The sequence below is a fragment of the Nyctereutes procyonoides genome, unplaced genomic scaffold, assembly GCF_905146905.1.
Source record: "Nyctereutes procyonoides isolate TBG_1078 unplaced genomic scaffold, NYPRO_anot_genome, whole genome shotgun sequence".
NCBI classification, from domain to species: domain Eukaryota; kingdom Metazoa; phylum Chordata; class Mammalia; order Carnivora; family Canidae; genus Nyctereutes; species Nyctereutes procyonoides.
The window spans coordinates 70,278,652-70,303,410 of NW_026575142.1; the positions used below are offsets into that span (position 1 = coordinate 70,278,652).

General features: G+C 38.5%; 1 protein-coding gene across 2 annotated transcripts in view; it reads left to right on the forward strand.

The window, feature by feature from the left end:
- The window catches only part of NAALADL2 (N-acetylated alpha-linked acidic dipeptidase like 2), an 880,849-nt gene that overhangs the window by 425,266 nt on the left and 430,824 nt on the right, over nt 1–24,759 (forward strand). For both annotated transcript variants that reach the window (XM_055308319.1, XM_055308320.1), the window contains exon 5: nt 17,728–17,878. In XM_055308319.1, coding sequence (XP_055164294.1) covers nt 17,728–17,878 — 151 coding nt within the window. The remainder of the gene's footprint in view (nt 1–17,727; nt 17,879–24,759) is intronic.

A 24,759-nucleotide genomic window follows, 5' to 3' on the forward strand; every position in this document is an offset into this window, starting at 1 on the left:
TAAAATAAGGATTCTAATAAGGATTTTTCACTGATAAGACATGAAAAACGTTTCTGTGAAAAATGTCAGAATTCTGAAATGATGTGATTTCTCAATAATTCGATTTTATAATTTATGTATTGCATTGATTCCCTGTACTCCATTCCAGATGTTCGTTATGAAGCCAGTAGGACAGCAATGGAAAGCAGCTGGGGGGCACCCCGGGTGGCCCAATGGTTTAGCACTGCCTCCCAACCAGGGCGTGATCCTGGAGACCCGGGGTCGAGTCCCACTTCGGGCTCCCTGCATGGAGCCTGCTTCTCCCTCTGCCTGTGTCTCTGCCTCTCTCTCTCTCTCTCTCTGTTTCTCATGAATAAATAAATAAAATCTTAAAAAAAGAAAGAAAGAAAGCAAGCAGCTGGGGCTTAGGATGGGCTTTCATGCTGTTCCTGAAATACCTGTGAACCTATGTGCTAGTAATCCGAAAGAGTCTGAGTGGCTAGCTTCGCAGCGTAGGAAGTATCTGTGTCCATTAAGATGAGACAAAGGTCGGAGACAGGCCTATGCAACCGAATTCTTATGACAACTTTCTTATTTTATTTTACCTTTAACAATTCACGATGAGTTTAATAAAGAAAAAAATAGGGATCCCTGGGTGGCGCAGCGGTTTAGCGCCTGCCTTTGGCCCAGGGCGCGATCCTGGAGACCCGGGATCGAATCCCACGTCGGGCTCCCGGTGCATGGAGCCTGCTTCTCCCTCTGCCTGTGTCTCTGCCTCTCTCTCTCTCTCTGTGACTATCATAAATAAATAAAAATTAAAAAAAAAAAAAAAAGAAAAAAACATGCCCCACTAGTCCAGGCTGGGAGAGAAGGGGGAGTGAGAGACAGACGAGCAGCTCCCTGTGAGTTCTCATCCCCTGTCTGGTTCCTTTGACATCAGCGTCACTTACAAAATCAGGAGTCATGAGCTTTTGGATTCGCAGAAATGAACTTGTGAGTGAGAATCTCCTTTTCTTCAAGGCGCAGAAAGAGCAGAAACCGACCCTCCTTTGTTTTCCAGGATCTCCTCTCCAGAGGTTAGAACACGTGCAAGTACGCCCTCAGGTGTAGGGCTCCAGGGCTTAAAAACCACAGCCCCCCACTAGAGTCTGGTGGGACTCCCCTCTTTGTGGATCTGACTTTTGTAATTGAGACAAAACGGCACACGCCTGTGCTGATTTCTGCACTAATTTGGCATTGTTTCTGCCCATTGTTGGCTTTATTAAAGGCCCTTCCCCTTGGCAGCCTCCTCTTTAGTCTCCAGGGGAAGCCGGTGTGCGTCGCTGCTCGCAGGGGGGCCGAGCAGCTGCAGGCCCAGCTGCTCCACTGCTGGGTACTTCGTCTGATCGGAGTCTAGGGACACGGACAGGCTGCTTACGAAATATTTAATTTCACCTTGCTGTCAATTGTGATGAATTTGTTCCCTATTTAATGTTTGCAGATATTTCGCTGTGCAAATACTTCTTCAGACCCGTACATCAGGGGCACCCGGGTGGCTCGGTCAGTGAAACCACCTCCTCTGGATTTTTGGCTCAAGTCATCATCGCAGGGTGCTCACATCCAGCCCCGCAGTGGGCTCCGCACGGGTGTGGATTCTCATCCTCCCTCTGCCTCTCCCCCAGCCTCTAAAAAAGAAAAGAGGGATCCCTGGATGGCGCAGTGGTTTAGCGCCTGCCTTTGGCCCAGGGCGCGATCCTGGAGACCTGGGATCGAATCCCACGTCGGGCTCCCGGTGCATGGAGCCTGCTTCTCCCTCTGTCTATGTCTCTGCCTCTCTCTCTCTCTCTGTGACTATCATAAATAAATAAATAAATAAAAAAATAAATAAATAAATAAATAAATAAATAAATAAATAAATAAATAAATAAATTTAAAAAAGAAAAGAAAAGAAAGAAAACAAAAACAAAAACAAAAAAAAGAGAGAGAGAGAGAGAGAAGAAAAGAAAAAGTACATGCTTTTTTGTTGTTTTCCATTTCATTATTTTCTGCTTCTGAATTAAATAAACCGTCTTTCTAACTAATTTTCTGTATTCAAAAGAAAACCAGGTTCCTATGTAAGCTGTATGTGAACTAGAGAGACTATTAAGTTTTTAGCTTCATAGAAGTTCCACAGTTCACAAAAGTCTCACTGACCCGTATGCTACTTTTCATTGTGGTCCAGATGCTTTTCACTTGTTTTGTGATCTCTAGTTATTAAGGAATACATTGATTTTGCACGTGATTTTATTAATATCTAATTGATTGGATCATGGTAAATAATAGCACCGATACAAATCTAGCTTTAATTTTATTTTTTTTTAAGATTTTATTTATTTATTCATGAGAGACACACTGAGAGAGGCAGAGACATAGGCAGAGGGAGAAGCAGGCTCCACGCAGGGAGCCCCATGTGGGACTCGATCCCAGGATCCGGGGTCATGCCCTGAGCCAAGGGCAGATGCTCAACCCCTGAGCCACCCAGGCATCTCCAAATGTGGTTTTTAGAGTCTTTCCAATATTTACTCTGTAGCAAAGTTCATGTAAAGTGAGTATTTGTGGGTGTGCGTGAGTTCTCTGAAAAAATGTTAAGTTCATAAAATTTAATTACTTGATTCCTGTATATTTTACCATTTTTGGCTTTAGAATTTGTCCAATTTTACAAGAAGTTGATCCCCTACGTATATCTATTTTTAGAATATCATCTTGCATTCTCAATATGTTTTTATTTTGCCATTATGCTGTTTAGCACACTCAGGTATATGGAATATCCTTTATCTATTTTTCTGATTTTTAAAAATCACTCTGTAGGGTGTATCTTTAATCTTTATTGCTTTTGATTCAGATAATTTGTATGGATTTGCCTTTTCTAGCTTTTTTTTTAGTTGCCAAAGTGCCTATTTTTTTTTTTTTATCATTTCCTTTCTTATTTTGTTTCAAAAAGCTTTCTTTGGCACGTATTGCTAAGGTTTTGTTCCTTTCCAAACATTTCTGATTTTAATGGGATGATTCATCTGTTTTCTTTCAGTTTAAAAATTTATATGCTTTATTTATTTGTCTTTCATCATACATAATGCTTATTATTTTATCTTTTTTAAAAAATATTTTATTTATTTAATCATGAGAGACAGAGAAAGAGAGAGGCAGAGACACAGGCAGAGGGAGAAGCAGGCTCTATTAGGGGAGCCGATGTGGCACTTGATCCCAGGACCCTGGGGTCATGCCCTGAGCCAAAGGCAGATGCTCAACCACTGAGCCACCCAGGCATCCCCATTATTTATCCTTTTCCCCTATTTTTCTGATTAGATGTGTGCATCCAATTTTATTACACTCATACTTTTTTTTATTCTCTTAAACATTTTTGAGATCTAATAGAAAGTATACTGCAGGATTAATTATGACAATGACACTGTCTTACATATGCCTGTTTAAAAGTCTTATATTATTTCATTTAACTCACCTTATTTATTTGACCAGAAAAAAAGGCAAATACTATGAGAGAAGTGGATTTAGATACAACTCCTGTCCATTGCTAGGGTGACTTCTATAAATTCCCTGACAGATGGACATTTCTCCTGCATTAGTTCTGTCTCCTGAAGAAGTGTTCATGCTGATTTCATCGTTTGACTACTCTGATTTTTGCACTGTCTGTTCTTATAAAAATCCAGGGCTGGGGAGAGTTACTGTCTAGGACTATTCTAGAATCGTTGCTCCTTAATCCAACCTCATGTCCAAAGAAGACTCTTTCTCAAGATGAGCCATTCCATTCTGAACCTTCTGGGCTTAGTCGTGGTAGGACCATTGTGGTCTGAAGCTGAATCCCTATATGAAGCAATGGGAAACCCAAAGAGGGGGGAGCATGGGATAATCTGACCTGCTCCTTGCCTAACAATATACTCTTCATTCATGTTTAGTTTATTTTTTTTTCCATTTTCCCTACTAGTTTAAAACCAGTGTTTCCATCTTCAGTACTACAAACTGTATAACCACGGAAAAGTCATAACACCTCACTGAGCCACAGTGTTCTGAAGTTGAAAAACTAGAAACCAAATACAAATAAGATAAATAATAAGACCTTAAAAATCTCCCGGGGTGGTGTGACAATGAAATGATCTTAGTCAAGCATTTGGGAAAGTCTTTTTATTTTTATTATTTTTTTTTAATGATAACCCAAGTTAAAAAAAATTACAATGAAGATTGATACTGTTTTTATATCTCTTTTAAAATTAAAAAAAAAAAAGAGAAGTTCAAGGATGTCATTTATGATGCAGGCCTGGTAAACATACATATAGATGTTGTGAATAATAAAGCTTTCTGGCATATTCTCAAACCGTTAAGTGTCTTGAAACATATATATGGGATATGTAATCAACTGTGAGCATTAGAAAATATAATAGAATTGCAGAGGATTTGGAAGCATGTGTTTCTTTAACAATGTAAGCACATTTTTTCTTTGTCTATGAGCAATTCAATTATTTTGTTTCTGAAATAAATTAAGTAAAGCTTATTGAGTCTGATCAGCCCTTGTTTCCAGGGAATTGCAGTTCAATTTCATTTTTAATTAGAATTGAACATTTTGGATTTCTTAGCACTGGTAAGCAGGACCCAGCAATATAACGTATGTACCTAATTTGTTTTAAGTTTCTGAAATTTAGTGTTGAGAGTGAACAATATGTCTGGTTAATATTTAAACATCTCACAATGTTCCTTTGTAGAAATTTCCATTTATAAAAGCTGCTGTTCTATAACAAATTACTTTCACTTTCAAATAAACCTGTTATCGCAACATGAGCAAAACTTATTCAATTAAAAGAGAAAACAAAGTAGAGTAATTATTTACTCCCATTTGAGGTGCACAATAGCTTTTAAACATTCTAGAAATGCATTGGAAAGGCAGATATTGGCTAAAAATAATTTCCCCTTAATATTGCTGCTTTAATGAAGTATATAGATATATTCATATGGGACAGACATTCCTATATAGGAAACCATTCTCTCATGGAAAAAGGGACTCGTTCTGATGAACCTGCATGGAAAGAAGCCATGAACCATAAAATCAGTTATGCTAATGTTTTCTCCTTTTTCAGTTTTTCACACCTATGTGTGTGTGTGTGTGTGTGTTGTGCATTCAGAGGTAACCTAATGCTGCTCATCCCACTGTGGCTAGCTGAGAACTATCCCCCCAAGTTATTTTTTTTCCTTCATTTCTGTGCACTCAGGCATTAAAGTGGATATGTTCTCTGCCCAGAGGCTTGTCTTAATATAGTCCTAGGGCTGGGGGAGGTTGGCAGTGGGTGCCTCAGTCACCTGGGACATAGTACATTGAAATAATACTTTGAATTAGATTCCTAGGCATCTGTAATGAAAAATTTAGCTGGTAGACTTAACAGTTAATGTAGTTTTCAAAAGGTAAGTCAGAATCAGAATGGACCTTTGCTCTCTTATCTACTTAAAAAAAAAATAAACTCAGAGTGAAAACGTACGTACAGGTAGTTTGGTTTTTTTTGTTTTTTTTGTTTTTTTTTCATCCAAAGGGCATAGTGATTCTCAAGAAAATCAAAAGCCTTTCTGGGCCAGGGAAGTGGAAACTCTGTGACCTCGATGGGTTTGTGCTGTAAAAAGGCTGTGTCAGTTTTTGCCAGGTTGGAATTGTAAAGGCAACAAATCATGATCTGTTAACTGCGTGGACAGGAGACATGCCCTCTGCTGTTTGACAAATACGAGTCTTTCTAATTAGTGCCATTAGAAAAGACAATATGGAAATTATTTCTATTCTTATTGAATTCTCTGCAAGACCTGTGCATCAGATTTGCTCTCTTGGGGGGAAAAAAAAAGCTGCACATAATCCATGTCCATGTATGTGTAATCCTTTACCGTGCCTGGGAGTAAGAGCATCCTTCAGCCGTGTGTTTCTGGTTACTTGTCCTGTGCCTGATTGAGACCTCAGGTTTTATATAGTTAAATAAATTATTTTCAGGAGGGGTTGAGAAATTATGTCTCAGTGAAGCAGATTGTCTTTTTTTTTTTTTTTCCAAATGGGAAAAATCGAACAGAAGGTAAAGAAAAAAAATTAGTGTTTCCTTGATTGTTAAAGAGATTGTAATAATCATTATCACAATTTTGAAAGATATAAACTAACATTTTAATAAAATTATAAAAATTTTAAAAAACTAGGGACACCTGGGTGGCTGAGTGGTTGAGTGTCTGTCTTTGGCCCAGGGCATGACCCCAGGGTCCTGGGATCGAATCCCATGTCAGGCTCCCTGCAGGGAGCCTGCTTTTCCCTCTGCCTGTTTCCCTGTGTCTCTCTCTCTCTCTCTGTGTGTCTCATGAATAAATAAATAAAATCTTAAAAAAAAAAAAAAAAGCTAATGTAATATGGGGGGGGGGCGGGATGTATGACTGGGAGGATCTTAGAATTTTTTCCTTTCACATTTCCTCTAACATACAACAAAAAAGCAAACAGCCTGGTCATAAGCAAAAGATAATGGAAGAGTAGATTTAAGTCATACGAATATTTACTTTTGGAAATAAAGCTATGAAACGTCATCATTTTTATGTCAAGAAACATTTCTTCAGGATAACTAGTTTGGGGGATTGTTTTCTTCCTTAAAACCATCCTCCATCCCAGCAAAATGCAAAGGAACTGCGTCCTTGCAGTTATCAGCTGCTGCCCCTCCTTGGCCCCTTGGTCATCACCCAAACCAGACAGTCTCACGCACCGTGTAGGCCCTTCCCCTCCGCACAGCCCTTCAGACACGCGGCCTCCTTTGAGTCCGCCGGTCACTTTGTGGGACTGGCAGGGCGATGCCATCCCTGTTTATGGCTGAGAACATTGAAGTGTGGAGTGTCTCAGTGGCGCGCCCGGCGTCCTGGTCCTCACGGCCGGTCCAGGTCAAGGCCTCTTCCTCTCATTGCAGGGCTTTTCACCTGCCTTATGGCCTGCAAGCCACGCTGCAACCCAACAACTCATAAATTCAGATGCTTTTCCTAGAACATTATATAGCACTTGCAAGTAGGCCAAGATCTGAAGTTTTCCTATGGTGAAATGTTAAAAGTAATTTGACTACAAGTAAAAAACAAAGTAAAACAAAGAACAAAACAAAGTAAAAACATAAGTAAGGTAAAAATTAGGTAAAATTAAGTAAACAATTATTTTTGAAATTAAAAAGATGTTTAAAAGTAAATGCTATATATATAGTATTTTCAGTATTTCTAAATTTTTTAATTTTAATATTTTACCTGATATATATATATATATGTATATATAATACTACGATACCATAACTTAATTTTGTCAATGTTCATGTTATGATCCATAACACTATACCCTAGGAAAGCATTGAACATCAACTATATATCTATTTTTTCCTTTATGTATAAAATTAGGAGCTCAATTTAGTATTTCTTTTATAGAACTAATTGTATAGGCCTAGAAAAATTTTTGAATGATGATTCTTTAACAGTGAAACATCAGAATATTACTTATGTCAATAGTAATATATTGTAATCTAAGTAACATCTCATGTCAATAAATACACATAGTAATATACATAAGTAACATTACTTATGTTAATAAACCTAAGCAATGACAAATTTCTGTGATATCTTCAGAAATTATATAATTATTATTATCCATGGTTTTCTTCCTATTATGACTTTAGTTTAATGTTCTTAGTTAAGGGTAGTAGAGCATAAATTAAAAATTATTATTTTTGGGGGGGCATCTGGGTGGCTCAGTGGTTGAGCATCTGCCTTTGGCTCAGGGTGTGATCCTGGGGTCCTGGGATCGAGTCCTGCATGAGGCTCCCTGCATCGAGCCTGCTTCTCCCTCTGCCTGTGTCTCTGCCTCTCTCTCTATGTCTCTCATGGATAAATAAATAAAATCTTTAAAAAATATATTATTTTTTGTTCCTTTTGAACATGATTTGCCTAGTAAAAGCAACACCATGCCTACAGATGGAGTCTAGCAGTTGGTAATATGAGCAATTTATTTATTCATACCAATTATATATTCTCTCCCAATATTGACTGTAAGTACTGTAATCATGTTAAAAAAAAAAAAAAACTGATGGATTTTCAATTCATGAATTTCCTTGACAGAGGAAAAGACCCCAGGCCACTGTGTTTCCTATCCCAGTCTGAGATCCCTCTCCTTGAAAATAATACGATTTAGGTTAATACTTGCTCATCCCCACTCTATGACTGTTTATCAGTCTGGAGCCTAGAATAACGTGTCCGTGTACCATAGGTGGACCCAGCACTTAAAGGAAAGATCAAAAACATAGAAATAAAATACAGCATTCTCTTCGATATTTTGAAGCTACAGTTGGAAAAAAATGATAACATAGTCATTTTTTTTAAGATTAGCCTTCTATGCAGCAAGCATTACAACGGTTGTCCAATAACTTGATTGAATTAAAAATGTTAAAGAAATTTGCAAAGTCACTTTTTTTCATGATTTAGAAGTAATATAGTGTAATGGGAAAACCAACAAGAAAATAAATCTCTCTACTCTGAATATGCTATTAGCTATGTGGCATGATCGAGTCTTCCTTATTTCACGATTACTTCATTTGAAATGAGAATAACTGCACAGGCCACAATGAGACATTAGTTTAAAGTGAAATTAGAATGTTGTACGTGAGGATACCTTACAAAATAGATACTCTCTCCCTCCTCCCCTTCCTCCCTCCCTTCCTTTCTTCCTTCCTTCCTTCCTTCCTTCCTTCTTCCTTTCCTTCCTTCCTTCCCTCCTTGTTGAATTGCAATGATAAAAGTTGAGGATTCTTTCTAGAACTTCAACAACAGGCTTAACTTTCTGCATAACTTCAGTTCTTTTCTTCACAAAAGCAGAAGGTCATTGCTTCTTATTAATCTCACTAGAATTATTTAAATAACTTTGGATACATTAAGTAAAGCAATTTGAAATCCAAGTAGAGGTGTTGAGTGAAATCAAAAAAGAATGCTGTGATTATGCCTTGAATATACTCCATCTGATTACAGTGAATATTCCTCACCATGATAGTCTTTTTTTCTTTAACAAAGGAAAGTGAGTTTATTTCTGAAATATAACAAAGCAAACAGGAATCTTAAAATCTCTTTAATGGCATACTAGCAATACAATACGTAACTAAAGGGCAAAACAACAAACCTATTAACAGGGAAAACAATCCCAAAAAGGAAGAAAAACAGTAAATTTAAGCCCTGAAGTCAAAATATCTGCTTAAGGAATGATTACGTATTATACATCCAATATTTTTATTTTTCATATATGCCAGAGCCATGTAAATTAAATGAATCAGAATTTGCTGTGAAGTGTTAGGTTTGTGGTTTTGTTTTTTTTCTAGGTTTATTTTTATTTTTCTGTTACTCTGGCCACAAATCCTTAACACATTCTGTTATAATGCGTATTAATCCCCCTGACAGTATTTTCTAAAAACCCAAGTCTTTTTAGCAATCTAAATAAACAGGCATATAACTCACACAGTATTGATTCCACTGTCCTCTCAGAAAGCAAATCACAGCAAGAGAATCTGATGTGTTTTATAAATTCACCCTTCAGCCAGTCTATTTGTCTTTGTAAAGGATGGGTGCATAATTGAAAGGAAAGGTGTGCTTTAGCAGAAAGATTGCCAGACTTGAATTTGGCAAATTCTAGTTTGATCCCTGGAATTACCACTTAGTAGTTCTGACTGTGGGTCAAGCTTTTAACCTTTCTGAATCACGATGTCAACAACCACATAGTGGGAATTGAAATGACGAATCAGATATTCTGAATGAAATTCAACAAATGACTTTGGGTACCGTATCTGGCTCATAGGAGATGTGCAATTAGTACTTGATGATTTGGCTTAAAAACAGCCTCAGAAGACTTAGATTCGGATCACAATTATTTTCACAACGTTTGGCACCTCACGTGGGCGTGTGAGTTTGCTAGGGCCGCCGTAACGAAATACCACTGGACGGTTTCAAGAGGGATTTGTTTTCTTACAGTTTTAAGGACTGAAAATTTAAGATCACGGTGTTGATGAGTTTGGTTTATCCTAAGACCTTTGTTCTTGGCTTCTCAATTGCCTCCTTTTTGCTGTGTCCTCATATATACCTTTTCTGTATGTCCATACATTTCTGATGCATCTCTCTCTTCTTCTTATGGACATTAGTCATCCTGGATTAGAATCCATCAGTATAACCTCATTTAACCGTAATCACTTCTTTAAAGGGTCTATTTCCAAATATAGTCGCATTCTGAAGTACGGAATGTCAGGACTTAAACGTATGAATTATAGGGGAACGTAACTCAGCCCATAACAGTGGGCCTTAGTTTTATTTGTAAAACTAAGGACTTCTTGTTATATTTGCTCTTGCTTTCCACCTGAAGACTCAGAAAGCTTTTCTAGTCATGGAGGCCAGAGGATTGGTTCTAGGGCTCGGCCAGTGCTGTGAAGCAGCTAAATAACAGAGGAAACCACAAGCTTCCAATGTTGATTCTTGAAATTGAGTGGTAGTTGAGGGCTATGCATTGCAACCCATGAAAATAAAAGGAGAAAAGCTGACATTCAAGGGGTTCAAAAGGATGAACTGATGACTTAGGAGCCTCTGTAGATGGATTAAAGTCTAGCCGTGGAAGTCACAATGAAGACACTGGAGAGGTGGATTGTTCAATTCATAACAACGCCCTCCTTCTGAAATAGGAAGAAAAAATACATTTTTATTGAAAAGTAAGAATAGAAGTCAATAAGGGAAGACATTAAATGGCAAGAATCAGAACAGGGTCCTTTCTCTTTACGATTCCTGGCTTTGATCTCCTTTGAATGATTTTTTTTCCCCTGAATATATAAATACCAGGCAGCCACTCACATGCTGCCAATCTCTAGGCAATGAGAATATAAACCTATATTGGACCATTTTTAGGTACCAGGCTGAAAGAGTAGTTTTCAGGGAGCTTTGAGTTTTGTAAGACCTGTTCAGTAGGGATGCTGGATCCAGCCCGTGGATTTGTAGTACCTTTTATTTCAGAGGCAATTGTTTGGCAACTGTTAGGACCTAGCTTTATACACCATACGCAAGGAGAAATGTATTAATATGGTTCACAGCAAGAAATATGGGATCAGTCACCCTGAAATTCACCAAAGACATTTTATCTGCAAGACCCTGTCAACAAGACAAACTTCCATGTTCAAATCCCAGCGTGTTCGTCTCCACCACTCCTTATCTCTAACTTTTAGATAACAAAACATAAAATGAAATAGGACAAAAATCAAACCCAATTCTGATTTAATTGTGTGTTTTTTATAGAAGTTTAAGAAGAAAGCGACACATTTAGTTGAGTGTGGGGGAAGGTTTAATTTCAGAAATGAGCTGACCTAATACGTATACGTATATTCTCTTTTTGACAGATTACACACACACACACACACACACACACACACACACACAATGATACAAACAAAAGGTAGTGCATGTTTTCCAGCCAGTGGGTGTGAAGTGTAGAGCAAAATAAATCCGTGTACTCTATTTGTCCCCATATGCATTGTGTGTTCATTCACCCATGGATACACTAATTTATTCATCAGCTCAACAATAGAGGAATCGTTTGCTGCCAGGTACTGGACCAGGCACTGGGCATATACAATAAAGCCGTAGCATTCCTGTCTTCAAACAGGTCATAGTCCAGTGCTACTAAAAATGACCCTAAAATCCTTATGAATCCATGGAGATAAAAAAAAAATACAATGAGACTTTATTTTGTGGACTATAATGGCTTCAAATGATGACTCTTGTCCTAGCTGGAAAGGAGCTGACTGACACTGCGCACACAAATGGAAGAGTGTCCCAGGACGACTGTTGACCATTCTCAGTGACTAGTCCAGCGCGTGTCGCGGGCACCTCCGGCTCGTTGAGGACTCTGTACCCGTGAATACTTCAGTGAAGAGCGCGTTGGCTCTGCACTTCGAGATCTCTGAGCTGGATAAAAGGGAGGGAGCTCTGTGGATACGAGGCTGGTTTAGCGATTTCTGTTTTCATGGAGACATGTTCTTAGGGCACTTTGTGTACATTAGGAGACGGTGCCGTTGCAGGGTGTACGGCCCAGTGGGTCAGGACAGCACCAGCCAGGGGCCGCGGCCCGCTTGTAACACTTGAGCGCAGGACCATTTGCTTGACTCAGTTTATATGTCTCCATTCCAATTTCTAACTGGCTCTGTTTTGTCAACTATCGTCTTAGTTTGCGAGGTGGGAGGCATGATGACAAAGAACCCCACACTTATCACATATGTACTTGAGAGGAAAAGCATAATCAGAGTTCAGTATTAGGAAATCTTAGCCTTTTATTTGCTCTCTCTTTTTGTGAATTAGACCCCTAGTGTCATCATCACCCTAGATTGAAGCGATCTGACGTGGGGCTAACAACAACTTTTACCTGTGCTCCCAGGGATGGTCAAAAGCAGACAGCTGGGGATCCCTGGGTGGCTCAGCGGTTTAGGGCCTGCCTTCGGCCCAGGGCATGATCCCAGGGTCCTGGGATTGAGTCCCACGTCAGGCTCCCTGCATGGAGCCTGCTTCTCCTTCTGCTTGTATGTCTGCCTCTTTCTCTGTGTCTCTCATGAATAAATAAAATCCTTAAAAAAAAAAAAGCAGACAGCCCAATGACAGCTGGCTTCATTCGTTTTATATTGACTCGCCTTTGAATGCATTTTTTAAAAGTATCATCTCACCAGAATAGTAGATCTTTTGAATATTTCATTTTATTTATTTATTTATTTATTTATTTATTTATTTACTTATTTATGAGAGAGAGGCAGAGGGAGAAGCAGGCTCCATGTAGGGAGCCCGACATGGGACTCGATCCCGGGTCTCCAGGATCATGCTCTCGGCCAAAGGCAGCGCTAAACCGCTGAGCCACCCAGCGATCCCCTCTTTTGAATATTTTAGGCAGTCACTACCTCACCATGTTCAAGATACAATGCTAACAATGCAGAGGAACTTTTTTTTTTATTTTTTAATCTGACTTAATATAGGCAGGCAGTCTCCTCAGTTGCCAACTTCCGTGGAAATCCAGTCATAGATAATTTCTGAAATTAAGTCACCAAATTAAGCTACTTATTTAAGAGCGTTGTGGTAGCCAGCAAGGGATAGCATCGTGAACCAGACTTGACAACATCAGAGAAGTGTACACCTGAGGTCCGACCATTACAGGCAGAGGATGGGGAAAAATGGGTAAAATCACATATAGGGCTATCTCTTCAGGGTTGTAGGGAAGTAATCAACTCCGGCAAAAGACCCTATACTGTTAAGCTACGTTGCTTCGGGGGCCCCTGGGGGGCTCAGTGGTCCAGCGTCTGCCTTCGGCTCAGGTAGTGATCCTGGGGTCCTGGGATCGAGTCTTCCAGGGAGCCTGCTTCTCCCTCTGCCTGTGTCTCTGTCTCTCTCATGAATAAATAAATAAAATCTTTAAAAGCAAACAAACAACTGCATCGCTTCATTATAAGCTGTCACGTATAGAAAAATATATATTGATCATAAAAGAAATCACAGTGTATTACCAAACATAATCAGAGGAAACAAAATATGTAATTGTATTTTATTTTTGATTATGGCAAATTCTGAGTCGTTAGGTTTCATAAACTTTAATCAGTCAGATAGTTAATGTACTGACATTTTTTAAAAGAGATTTTTGAAAATAATTTGACTATCCCACTAAAGCAGGGTCAACGACAACAAAAATTGTGAATTGCCACTTTCTTTTCTTGTGTCCACAGCAGACGACTCTCATAGAGCCATTTCCCACTTTTCACTGACCCTGGACTTGGCCTCGAAATGCTTCCTCAGCAGCCACTCATTGCCAGTTAATTGGGGTTAACACTTAATATGAAAACTATTCATCATTCCACTGGTTAACTGAACTTTCTGAGAGCAGGGACTTTGTCCTACTTACCTCCGTATGGCAATGCCAGCATATTACCTGCACAAAAGTGGCACTCCGTATATAATAGTGAATAAGTCCTCCAGGAATCGTAAAAAAATTTTCACTAGCAGGTAATTTTCAAATAAAATATGCAAGTGGCCAGTTACAAGCAAAAATAAATTTAACTTCACTTTAATTAAGAAAAAAATAGACAAGCAATTTTTGGCTAGGTTGGCTAATATTTCTGAAAAAGTAATATTTAATTCTGATGATAGAGGAAACGTATACTCAGCTATATAACTTGGTAAGAATGTAACTTATGACAGTTTTTCTGCCGGGAAAATACTTTACCAAAAATCATAAAAATAGCAGTACTTTCACTTAGAGTTTCTACCTGTGGAAATATATTTCATGAAAAAAAAAAAAAACTTGTGTAATGATTTAGCTGTAAGGAAGTTTGTTGAAGTATGATATAAAAAATCAAATTTGTTGGGATCCCTGGGTGGCACAGCGGTTTGGCGCCTGCCTTTGGCCCAGGGCGCGATCCTGGAGACCCGGGATCGAATCCCACGTCGGGCTCCCGGTGCATGGAGCCTGCTTCTCCCTCTGCCTGTGTCTCTACCTCTCTCTCCCTCTCTCTGTGACTATCATAAATAAATTAAAAAAATAAAAAATAAAAAAAAAACAAATTTGTAAGAGCAACAGTCAAGGATTGTTCAAATACCATTTTATGGCCTTTGTATATATATTTTTTTGTTTCAGATTTTTTTTTTATTTTTTTTTGTTTTTTTTTAATTTTTTTTTTTTTTATTATTCATTTATGATAGTCACAGAGAGAGAGAGAGAGGCAGAGACACAGGCAGAGGGAGAAGCAGGCTCCATGCACCGGGAGCCCGATGTGGGATTCGATCCCGGATCTCCAGGATCGCGCCCTGGGCCAAAGGCAGGCGCCAAACCGCTGCGCCACCCAGGGGATCCCTGTTTCAGATTTTTATTTAAATTCTAGTTAACATCTAGCGTAATATCGGTTTCAATATTTTATGAATCACTAAAAGAATTTAGTTCTTTTTTAGTGATTTAGTGATGAGTGCCCATCACATCGCTTACCCTCCTTAACACCCCCTCACCCATGTAGCCCGCCACCCACCCACCTCCTTCCCTCAACCCTCAGTGTGTTCTCTATAATTGAGTCTCTTATGGTTCGCTTCCCTCTCTGTTTTTTTTTTTTCTTCTCATACGTTCATCTGTTTTGTTTCTAAATTCTGCATATGAGTGAAATCATGTGGTGTTTGTCTTTCTCTGACTGACTTATTTCGCTCAGCGTGATACTCTCTGGCTCCATCCCATCATTGCCAATGGCATGATTTCAGCCTTTCTATATTTTATTATTATGTAGAGCATCCCCATATGGATATAGTACACAGCTCTTAATACTGTATAAAAGCGTACTTATCAACATGGACACATATTTAGTATGTGTTTTTAAGTGGGAAAAAATAGAGCTTGCAAAATTGTGGCCTTATTTTGTGAGTATATGTGAATATGTGCCTAAAGCTCTAATAAAAGGATTTAGAAACTCCAACATATTACCATTTGCTATCTCTTGACAGGAAGATGGGACTGTTGCTGTTATTATTATTTTTTTTATTTTTATTTTTATTTTCCCTGTATCTTTTTTTCTCTAATGATCACAAGTCACTTTAGTAATATTTTTTAAAAAGTAGTTTTTGGTATTTAAAAATTGCTATCTGGAGTTGTTTATATATTTTTTTCTTGATATATTCTTCTGTAGTAAGCAGAACATTCAACATCATTCCATTGATTATTCTTTTTAAAAATAGAGATTTCAGTATCTAAACATTAGAAACCTTCCCTGAGGACTTCAGTGTGAGCTTTTGGAGAATCAGTCTTAAATCTGGTCCTCTTTATTGACAGAGTCTTTGCACTCTTTTCCTTTTCTCATTCCTCCCCTCTCCCTAAATTCATCTCCCTCTTCATTAAAACACTGATGGGAAAATCATAACTCAACATATGAATCAATTGTTCTTTGCTTAGATTCTCAGGAATTTTTTTCTGATTAATAATAGAATATCTTATTTAATATGATGCATTAATAATTAATACAGATTTGTTCATAAATCAAAAATTAATGTACAGAATATTTATAAAGGATTTGAAAAAATGCCATTAATGTGATGTGCTTACATCAAGTATTTTTATTTTTTCTGCATATAGCTTCTTTTACGTAAAAACCATATTATATGTACAATTATGTTTTATTTTTCCTGTAGAAGTGCATCCTGGGGCACCTGGGTGGATCAGCGGGTTGAGCATCTGGCTGTTGATTTTAGCTCAGGTCATGATCTCGGGGTCCTGGGATCAAGGCCCACACTAGGCTCTGCACGCATTGGGGAGTCTGCTGGCGATTCCCTCCCTTTCCCTCCACCCCTCCCCACCGTATGCACGCTTTCTCTCAAATAAATAAACAAATATTTAAAATCTTTAAAACAACAACAAAAAAAGAAGTACATCCTAAGTATTTTCTCAGAGTTCTCTCTCTTTTTTTTTTTGAGTTCTCTTTTTTTGAAGAGTAGTGGCAGTGCCAAACCAGCATCCTTTCTCATTTGTTCCTTCATTTACCAATACCGTTGAATGCCCACTGTGCACCTGCTAAGTGCCAGCGTACACTGCTAGAGATGATAAGGATGATTCTGTCCCTATGGAGGGGCCCAGCCAGGCCCACAGCTGCCCCCTTGCTTAGTCCACTGTAAAACTCAATAAAGAAGACAAGCAGTAACAGGGGAGTGGAGGTGTTAACTAGACTCCCACAAGGAACAGCAACTGCTGACACTTACTATGTCTCCATTATTAACTTCCCCAGTGTCCCCTAAGTGTTCTTCCTCTCTCAGGGTGGGGAACAAATGGATTACCGAATTATGATAACTGCTTTTCACACCACATAAGTCACACTAAGATATGTAAGCTCTTTACCCCAGAAATTAATTTGCCAAGTTAAAATAAAAAGGACTTGAGATGCCATGTTCATCTGCTCCATCATACTTACGCGTCATGTACGTACTGAAGAACACAGAGGAATCTGCATTAGATACGTCTCACATGAAGCAATCAGGAGCTGTTTTCAAGGTCTTGAATGACAAAGACAGAGCAGGGACTGACCCTTCGGAAGGAGGCCCCGTGTTTCTTTCTGTCTTTCATTGCTGGATCTGGGAGGTATGGCTGGAGTATCCAGGGCATGGACCAGAGTGGGCTGCAGGGGCCTAGAAGGGGTCAGGACGGTGGCTCTTTGCCAAATGTGAGGAAATCTTTCAACATATCAGCAACTGGTATGACAGGCTCAGCCCTAGGAAACAATCATAAAATGCTGCAGGCGACTTTCTGCTCGAAGGGAAGGACATGACAGTGGCCAGAAGAGTTCTCCTACAGCAGAATTTCATCTTCGGTCGATCCTTTGTTAATCTTGTGAAAGTGAGACTCCAGACCTACCTAGATAGTTAAAAATGAGAGGGGCAGAAATTGCACCTGTGGACAACTGAACTCAAATATAGGTGTTATAAGAATGCTGCTAAAATAATGTTGAGACAGAGGAAAAAAGAAAGAGGCCTCTCGAGGAACCCAGTGACTGGGCTTGATAATTGGGAAATATGAAGCATCTGCTTATTTTAAAATAAAAAAAAAAACAGAGAATCATTTATTTATTTTTGGTGGGGAGTCATCTCATTTTAGTCACAGTTATCAAATGGCAGGTACTTTCCGTGCACATGATAATTCTTTTAATAGTTTTGTTTTTTTTTTTCTCCTCTTTTTAGCTTTCCTTATTGGAAAAGGCTGGATTTGGTGGTGTTCTTCTATATGTTGATCCTTGTGATTTACCAAAGACTGCAAATCTTAGCTATGAAGCTTTCATGGTGTCACTGAACCCAGGAGGAGACCCTTCTACGCCTGGTTATCCCAGTGTGGGTAAGTGTGTTGTTCATCTTTATTATTATTTTAAGCATTACAGGTTGTAATTTATAAGTACATATGAAATTAAGGGGTAGCAAGGTCGAAGAACTCTTACCATTCTGTATGTAAAAAATGATATTTTTTATCTGCTCAAGTTAGAGACTACTCCAACAAGGCATAAAACGTTTTAAAAAGTCTGTAATAGATTTTTGTCTGGACCAGTTGCAGTATTATGAGCAAAAAGAAGACATATTTTATGTTATTATTGATTGACTGAAAGATAAATTACTACTGGGTGGCAGAGGCACTCCATATAGGTGGAAACCATATACAAATACGTAGAAGGATGAAGTACCTGCTGCTTTAGGGTGTCTGGAATTGCTTTAAGTACAGAGTCGAGGGGTAAATATGGTCCCGTTAGGTGACCTAAGTAGTGGAAAATGATGCTGGGGCAGAATGGAGTTAATATGATCAACTCATCCGGCTCCCTCAGGGAAGGGATCTTATTGGTTTGGCCAGTCACTGGCAGCTTGAAGATGACCGTCTTCGCATCAGACATCCTTCCTTCTCTCAATAGGTTGTGTTCACGTTATTGAGGGGTCATGTGGCAGAGAGAAGACAACTGATTTTGGCAGGTGCTCCCTGCATCATTGAGTTTCTGTCCGATGTGTCATTGACAAGCAGTCCATTAATACAGTCTTGGCTGGGGAAGAAGCTCCGTGACCCTTCTTCCAGGGTGATAGTAACCCATTAACCATGACACTACAGTCAGTAATTAAACTAACAAAAAATTCATGTAATTATTCATGTGCCCTGCCAAAAATTTTCCCTGTTTTCTACAAAATAGCACAAAAGACTTTCTAATTATCTTGTTCAAGTCCACTTGTCCTCTGTGTACATTGACTTTACTGATTAATCAATAACTCTCCAAGAAAGAAGTAAATTGAATCAAATATGAGTTATAATTTATAAATTTTGTTAGGTCTACTGATTACTGCTTTGTCCTCTAAAGCACACTTTTAGTAATGCATTTAAGGTTTTTCCTTGAGACCTTATTGATATGTATTTCTTATAGTCTATTGTCTCATTATTAGAATTTCAGAATTAAAATTAGGAGATGTCCATCTACAACGCCAAAAATGTCAGTCCACTTGTCTCATTTGCAAATGCTCTAACTTCCCTGGGTTATAACGCCTCGGTTTCAGGAGTCTACATATGACAGCTAACTTTTTAGTGACAAATCAATGGGCTGCAATGCTATCAAAAAGCTACTTTAGGCGCCCTCGGGAACCCCAATTAAACGTAGGTTTTTCTTCCTTAGAGTGTCATTTATTTGCCTTAATCTGTCTTCATGGTTCTTTAATTGTTTATCTCTTTTTTCCTCAGTTTCCCTCTTTGCCATTAACTTGTCTTCTATGTCACTCACTCGTTCTTCCACCTCGTTAACCCTCGTCGTTAGGACTTCTAGTTTGGATTGCATCTCATTCAATTGATTTTTAATTTCTGCCTGATTGGATCTAAATTCTGCAGTCATGAAGTCTCGTGAGGCCTTAATGCTTTTTTCTAGAGCCACCAGTAGCTGTAGAATAGTGCTTCTGAATTGGCTTTCTGACATTGAAGTGTAATCCAGATTTTGTAACTCTGTGGGAGAGAGGGCTGTTTCTGATTCTTTCTTTTGAAGTGAGGTTTTCCTTCTAGTCATTTTGCTCAGTGCAGAGTGGCCAAAAACAAGTTGTATTGGAACACGGGGGAGTATCACTGGTCCCTCTAGCTGGTCTTCTGGGGGAGGGGCCTGTTGCGCTGATTTTCAGGTGTTAGCACTTGGGGGAGCTGCTCTGCCCCTGCCTGCTGCAGGGCTCAGCGGGGGTTGTTTACCCCGTGGGGCCCCAGGAGGAACAGAGGGCCAGAATATGTATTTGAACAAATCCTAGCTGAAAACTTTCCCAATCTGGGAAGGGAAACAGGCATTCAGATCCAGGAAATAGAGAGATCCCCCCCTAAAATCAATAAAAACCGTTCAACACCTCGACATCTAATAGTGAAGCTTGCAAATTCCGAAGATAAAGAGAAGATCCTTAAAGCAGCAAGAGACAAGAAGTCCCTGACTTTCATGGGGAGGAATATTAGGGTAACAGCAGACCTCTCCACAGAGACCTGGCAGGCCAGAAAGGGCTGGCAGGATATATTCAGGGTCCTAAATGAGAAGAACATGCAACCAAGAATACTTTATCCAGCAAGGCTCTCATTCAAAATGGAAGGAGAGATAAAGAGCTTCCAAGACAGGCAGGAACTGAAAGAATATGTGACCTCCAAACCAGCTCTGCAAGAAATTTTAAGGGGGACTCTTAAAACTCCCCTTTAAGAAGAAGTTCAAGTAACTCTGAACGTGAATGGGTTTAATGACCCCATCAAAAGGCGCAGAGTTTCAGACTGGATAAAAAAACAGGACCCATCTATTTGCCGTCTACAAGAGACTCATTTTAGACAGAAGGACACCTACAACCTGAAAATAAAAGGTTGGAGAACCATTTACCATTCAAATGGTTCTCAAAATATACCCTAAAAACTACAGAACACTTCTGAAAGAAATTGAGGAAGACACAAAGAGATGGAAAAATATTCCATGCTCATGGATTGGCAGAATTAATATTGTGAAAATGTCAATGTTACCCAGGGCAATTTACACGTATAATGCAATCCCTATCAAAATACCATGGACTTTCTTCAGAGACTTAGAACAAATTATTTTAAGATTTGTGTGGAATCAGAAAAGACCCCAAACAGCCAGGGGAATTTTAAAAAAAGAAAACCATATCTGGGGGCATCACAATGCCAGATTTCAGGTTGTACTACAAAGCTGTGTTCATCAAGACAGTGTGGTACTGGCACAAAAACAGACATATAGATCAATGGAGCAGAACAGAGAACCCAGAAGTGGACCCTGAACTTTATGCTCAACTAATATACGATAAAGGAGGAAAGACGATCCACTAGAAGAAAGACAGTCTCTTCAATAAATGGTGCTGGGAAAATTGGACATCCACATGCAGAAGAATGAAACTGGACCACTCTCTTGCACCATACACAAAGATAAACTCAAAATAGATGAAAGATCTAAATGTGAGACAAGATTCCATCAAAATCCCAGAGAAGAACTCAGGCAACACCCTTTTTGAACTTGGCCACAGTAACCGGAGAAGGACAAACAGTGTATGTTCTCATTCATTTGGGGAATATGAATAATAGCGAAAGGGAATATAAGGGAAGGGAGAAGAAATGTGTGAGAAATATCAGAAAGGGAGACAGAACATAAAGACTTCTAACTCTGGGAAATGAACTAGGGGTGGTGGAGGGGGAGGAGGGTGGGGGGTGGGGGTGAATGGGTGACGGGCACTGAGGGGTACACTTGACCGGATGAGCACTGGGTGTTATTCTGTATGTTGGTAAATCGAACACCAATAAAAATTAATTTATAAAAAAAAAAATCTCAGGAATTCTAGACTTCTAGAGTAATCTTACCTCAAATGAACATCAATGCCTAGGCCATAAAAAAAAAAAAAAAAAAAAAAAAAAAAAAAGCTACTTTATGAATATTCTGTTTAAATTGGTATATTGACCAGTTGGCAACATTTACTCAACACATTTTTTTTTTTTTTGGCTCAGATCATTTCATCGCTGTGGAATTCAGTAATATCTAGCAAAATGTTGGCCAGAGCTGCGAGCAATCTCAGAATGCTTTTTTTTTTTCTTTCCTTTCCTTTCCTTTCCTTTCCTTTCCTTTCCTTTCCTTTCCTTTCCTTTCCTTTCCTTTCCTTTCCTTTCTTTCCTTTCCCTTCCCTTCCCTTCCCTTCCCTTCCCTTCCTTTCCTTCTTTCCTTTCCTTTCCTTTCCTTTCCTTTCCTTTCCTTTCCTTTCCTTTCCTTCTTTTCCTTTCCCCTTTCCTTTCCTCTTCTCTTTTCTTCCCTTCCCATCCCTTTTCTTTGAAATAATTCCAACTCACAAAAAATTTCAACTAGGATATTTAAAGAATCTGTATGACTTTATCCCAGACTTCTCTCATATTAACATCTTATATAATATAGCACTTCATTATCAAAGCCATAAAATTAACATTGATACAGTGCCACTAACCAATTGTAGACTTTATTCAGATTTCTCCAATTCCCACCCCACCCCCCCTTCTGATCCAGCATCCAATCTGGAATTCCATGCTGCATTTAGTTGTCTTGTTTCCTTAATCCTCTTCAGCCTGAAATAGTCCCTCAGTCTCTCTTTTATTATCTTGACCCTTTGGAGAATACTGGCAGTTTAGTTTGTAGAATATCTCAGTTGAGCTTGTCCAATATTTTCTAATGATTCGACTGTAGCTATCAGTTTTTGGCAGGGATACTGCAGAAGAGATGGTGCGCCCTTCTCAGTGCCTTCTATGAGGAGGTACGTCACGGGCACGGGTCATTTCTCATGATGCTAGCTTGTATCTCTCAGGTGTGGTGCTGTCTGCTAGTTTTCTCTACCGTGTAGGTATTCTTTTGTTCCCCTTTGTAATTAACGGACATCTTCTAGGAAGATACTATGAAGCTACCTAAATATCCTCTTTCTTATCTTACTTTTCCTCATAAATAATAGCATTCATCAATAGTTCTTTTTCGTTTCAATTATTTCTGTGATATTTGCCAGGTCCTGATTTTTCTCTTTCCATTATTCCTTTAGAATCCTGCTTAAAGAAACATTTTTATAATATGAGTAGTCATGCTCCCTGCCTACCTTCTTTAGCAACAGTGAAATGACCAACCATTTTGAACAAAATTGCAGGCCAGAATTCTTAGACTCAATTACAAAATATCAGTGCAATAAATAACATTATTTACTGAATTACTAATGTAGTCATAGAGGACTCACATGGAAAATTCCTTTACAAATATCGTGCCAGTGTGTGGGGGTCGGTGGGGGGAGGATGTCTCCAAAATACACAGAAAAGGAAAAGATTCAATTCATTGTATTTCTCTTTTTGTCCTGGTTGCTAAGAATCTCTGGTTAAGTGTAGTGACTTATACCACTGGTTTCTGATTCATTTATCCCTCCCTCTTGCAATTATCTTAAGATCTCTGTGTCTTATGGTTTTATTCACATGAAAAAAATAATGCAATCCTCAATTTTGTGGACAGAGAAGAAGGAGGAGAAGACAGGTTGTGAATTGTAAATAAAAACTACAAGTAATAAATTGTTCAAAGTGAAGAGTAGTATCTGGCTTAATACCCTACAATACTGTTAGGTAAATGATTATTAGAGGAATTAATATAAAATTATCACTTTTTCCATTTTTAGGAACTGTTTTATTAATTAATCTAAGGATGATTAAGCTCTAAAGAAGGGTATAGAGTAATACAAGTCCAAGTACGTAGTTTTGTTTTTTTAAATATGTACATAATAAACCGAAGAGCGTAACAAACTTTCCATATGCCTCACCTTGCTTCATTGATTATCTACATTCTACTATGTTTGTGTTGTCTGTACATCTCCTCATACCCCACAGCACCACTTGTTATTTTTATGGAAAAAAAAACATATAAATTGAAATGCACACATCTTAACCAACAAAAGGATATACCTGTGTAATCTCTGTGCCTATTTAGCGATACTACATTTTTATCACCTTGGAAAGTTCAGAGTCAGTGCCCATCGCCAGCGCTTGCTAACTAACAGACTCACTTTTACCATAGTACAGAATTTTGGCACTTCATGCAAACGGAAACCTGATATACGCATAATAATATGTGCAGGTTCTTTTGCTTAGTATAATGTCTTTGGTGTTTCTTCACACTTGCACGTAACAGTTTGTTGGGAAGTATACCACAATTTCTGCATTGATTCACGTAGGTGTCTCTCAAATAAGCATGCCAAGGCACTCTTCCACAACACATGATCCAAATGGATTGTTCGAGTAAGACAAGGGAAGGAACTTCCTATAAGATAGTTCTGCTCAGTACGTCTCGTTGCCTACCTAAAAAGTCTTGATTATTATAGAATCAGAGCAATGAGTAAAAAAGATATACATTTTTTAAATCCTTTCCTCCTATAACACAGAAAATAATGTCTTCTCATCTTTTTAACAAAAACAAGTCTTTAGTTCATTTGGCATATTAATCATTCTGAACCTTATTTTTTTTACCTTTAAAATAATTATACTAATATATCTTACACATTGAGACAGATAGATGATAGATGGATAGATGATAGATAGATAGATAGATAGATAGATAGATAGATAGATAGATAGTCAGAAATAGGTCCAGATCTTACAAGACTATAAGGAAATGCAGTATCTCAAACTTTGTCCCAGACTCTAGTAGGAATTCTGAGGATGGGGCCCAACCATCTGTATTCCAACAAACTCTCCAGGTGATTCTGATGCAAATGAATTTTGAGACTACTGAGCTAGAGAACTTTATGCTTTATTTCCAAACATTAGTTGGGCCACTAGGACGACTGATCTAAGCTTTATGACCTCATGTTGCTGTTCTTTCAACATTATATATTGCAGCCTTTCATTTTCCCTGCCTCCATGTCAATCAGGACTGAGGAATATTTGTGTTCTGCAGCCTGGACCCTATTTTTATACTCCATTAGCTCTCAGAAAATATTGGTTGAGTGAGAAACCTGTTTCTTTAACATGACTACTGGTCTTTGATGATTCTGACCTTGGGCTATACCCTGATTTTAATTAACCTAATTAAAACTAAAAAAAAAAAAATATTGTGTATAAGCATATACCTCTGGTGGGTTTGTTTACAAAATACATGGTTTTTCTCCTTAAATTCTTTCACATCTATTCAACCATTCAGAACAGCCGAAATTCTGCTTACAATATTAGGATGTTAAAAATCTAATCTATTCTCT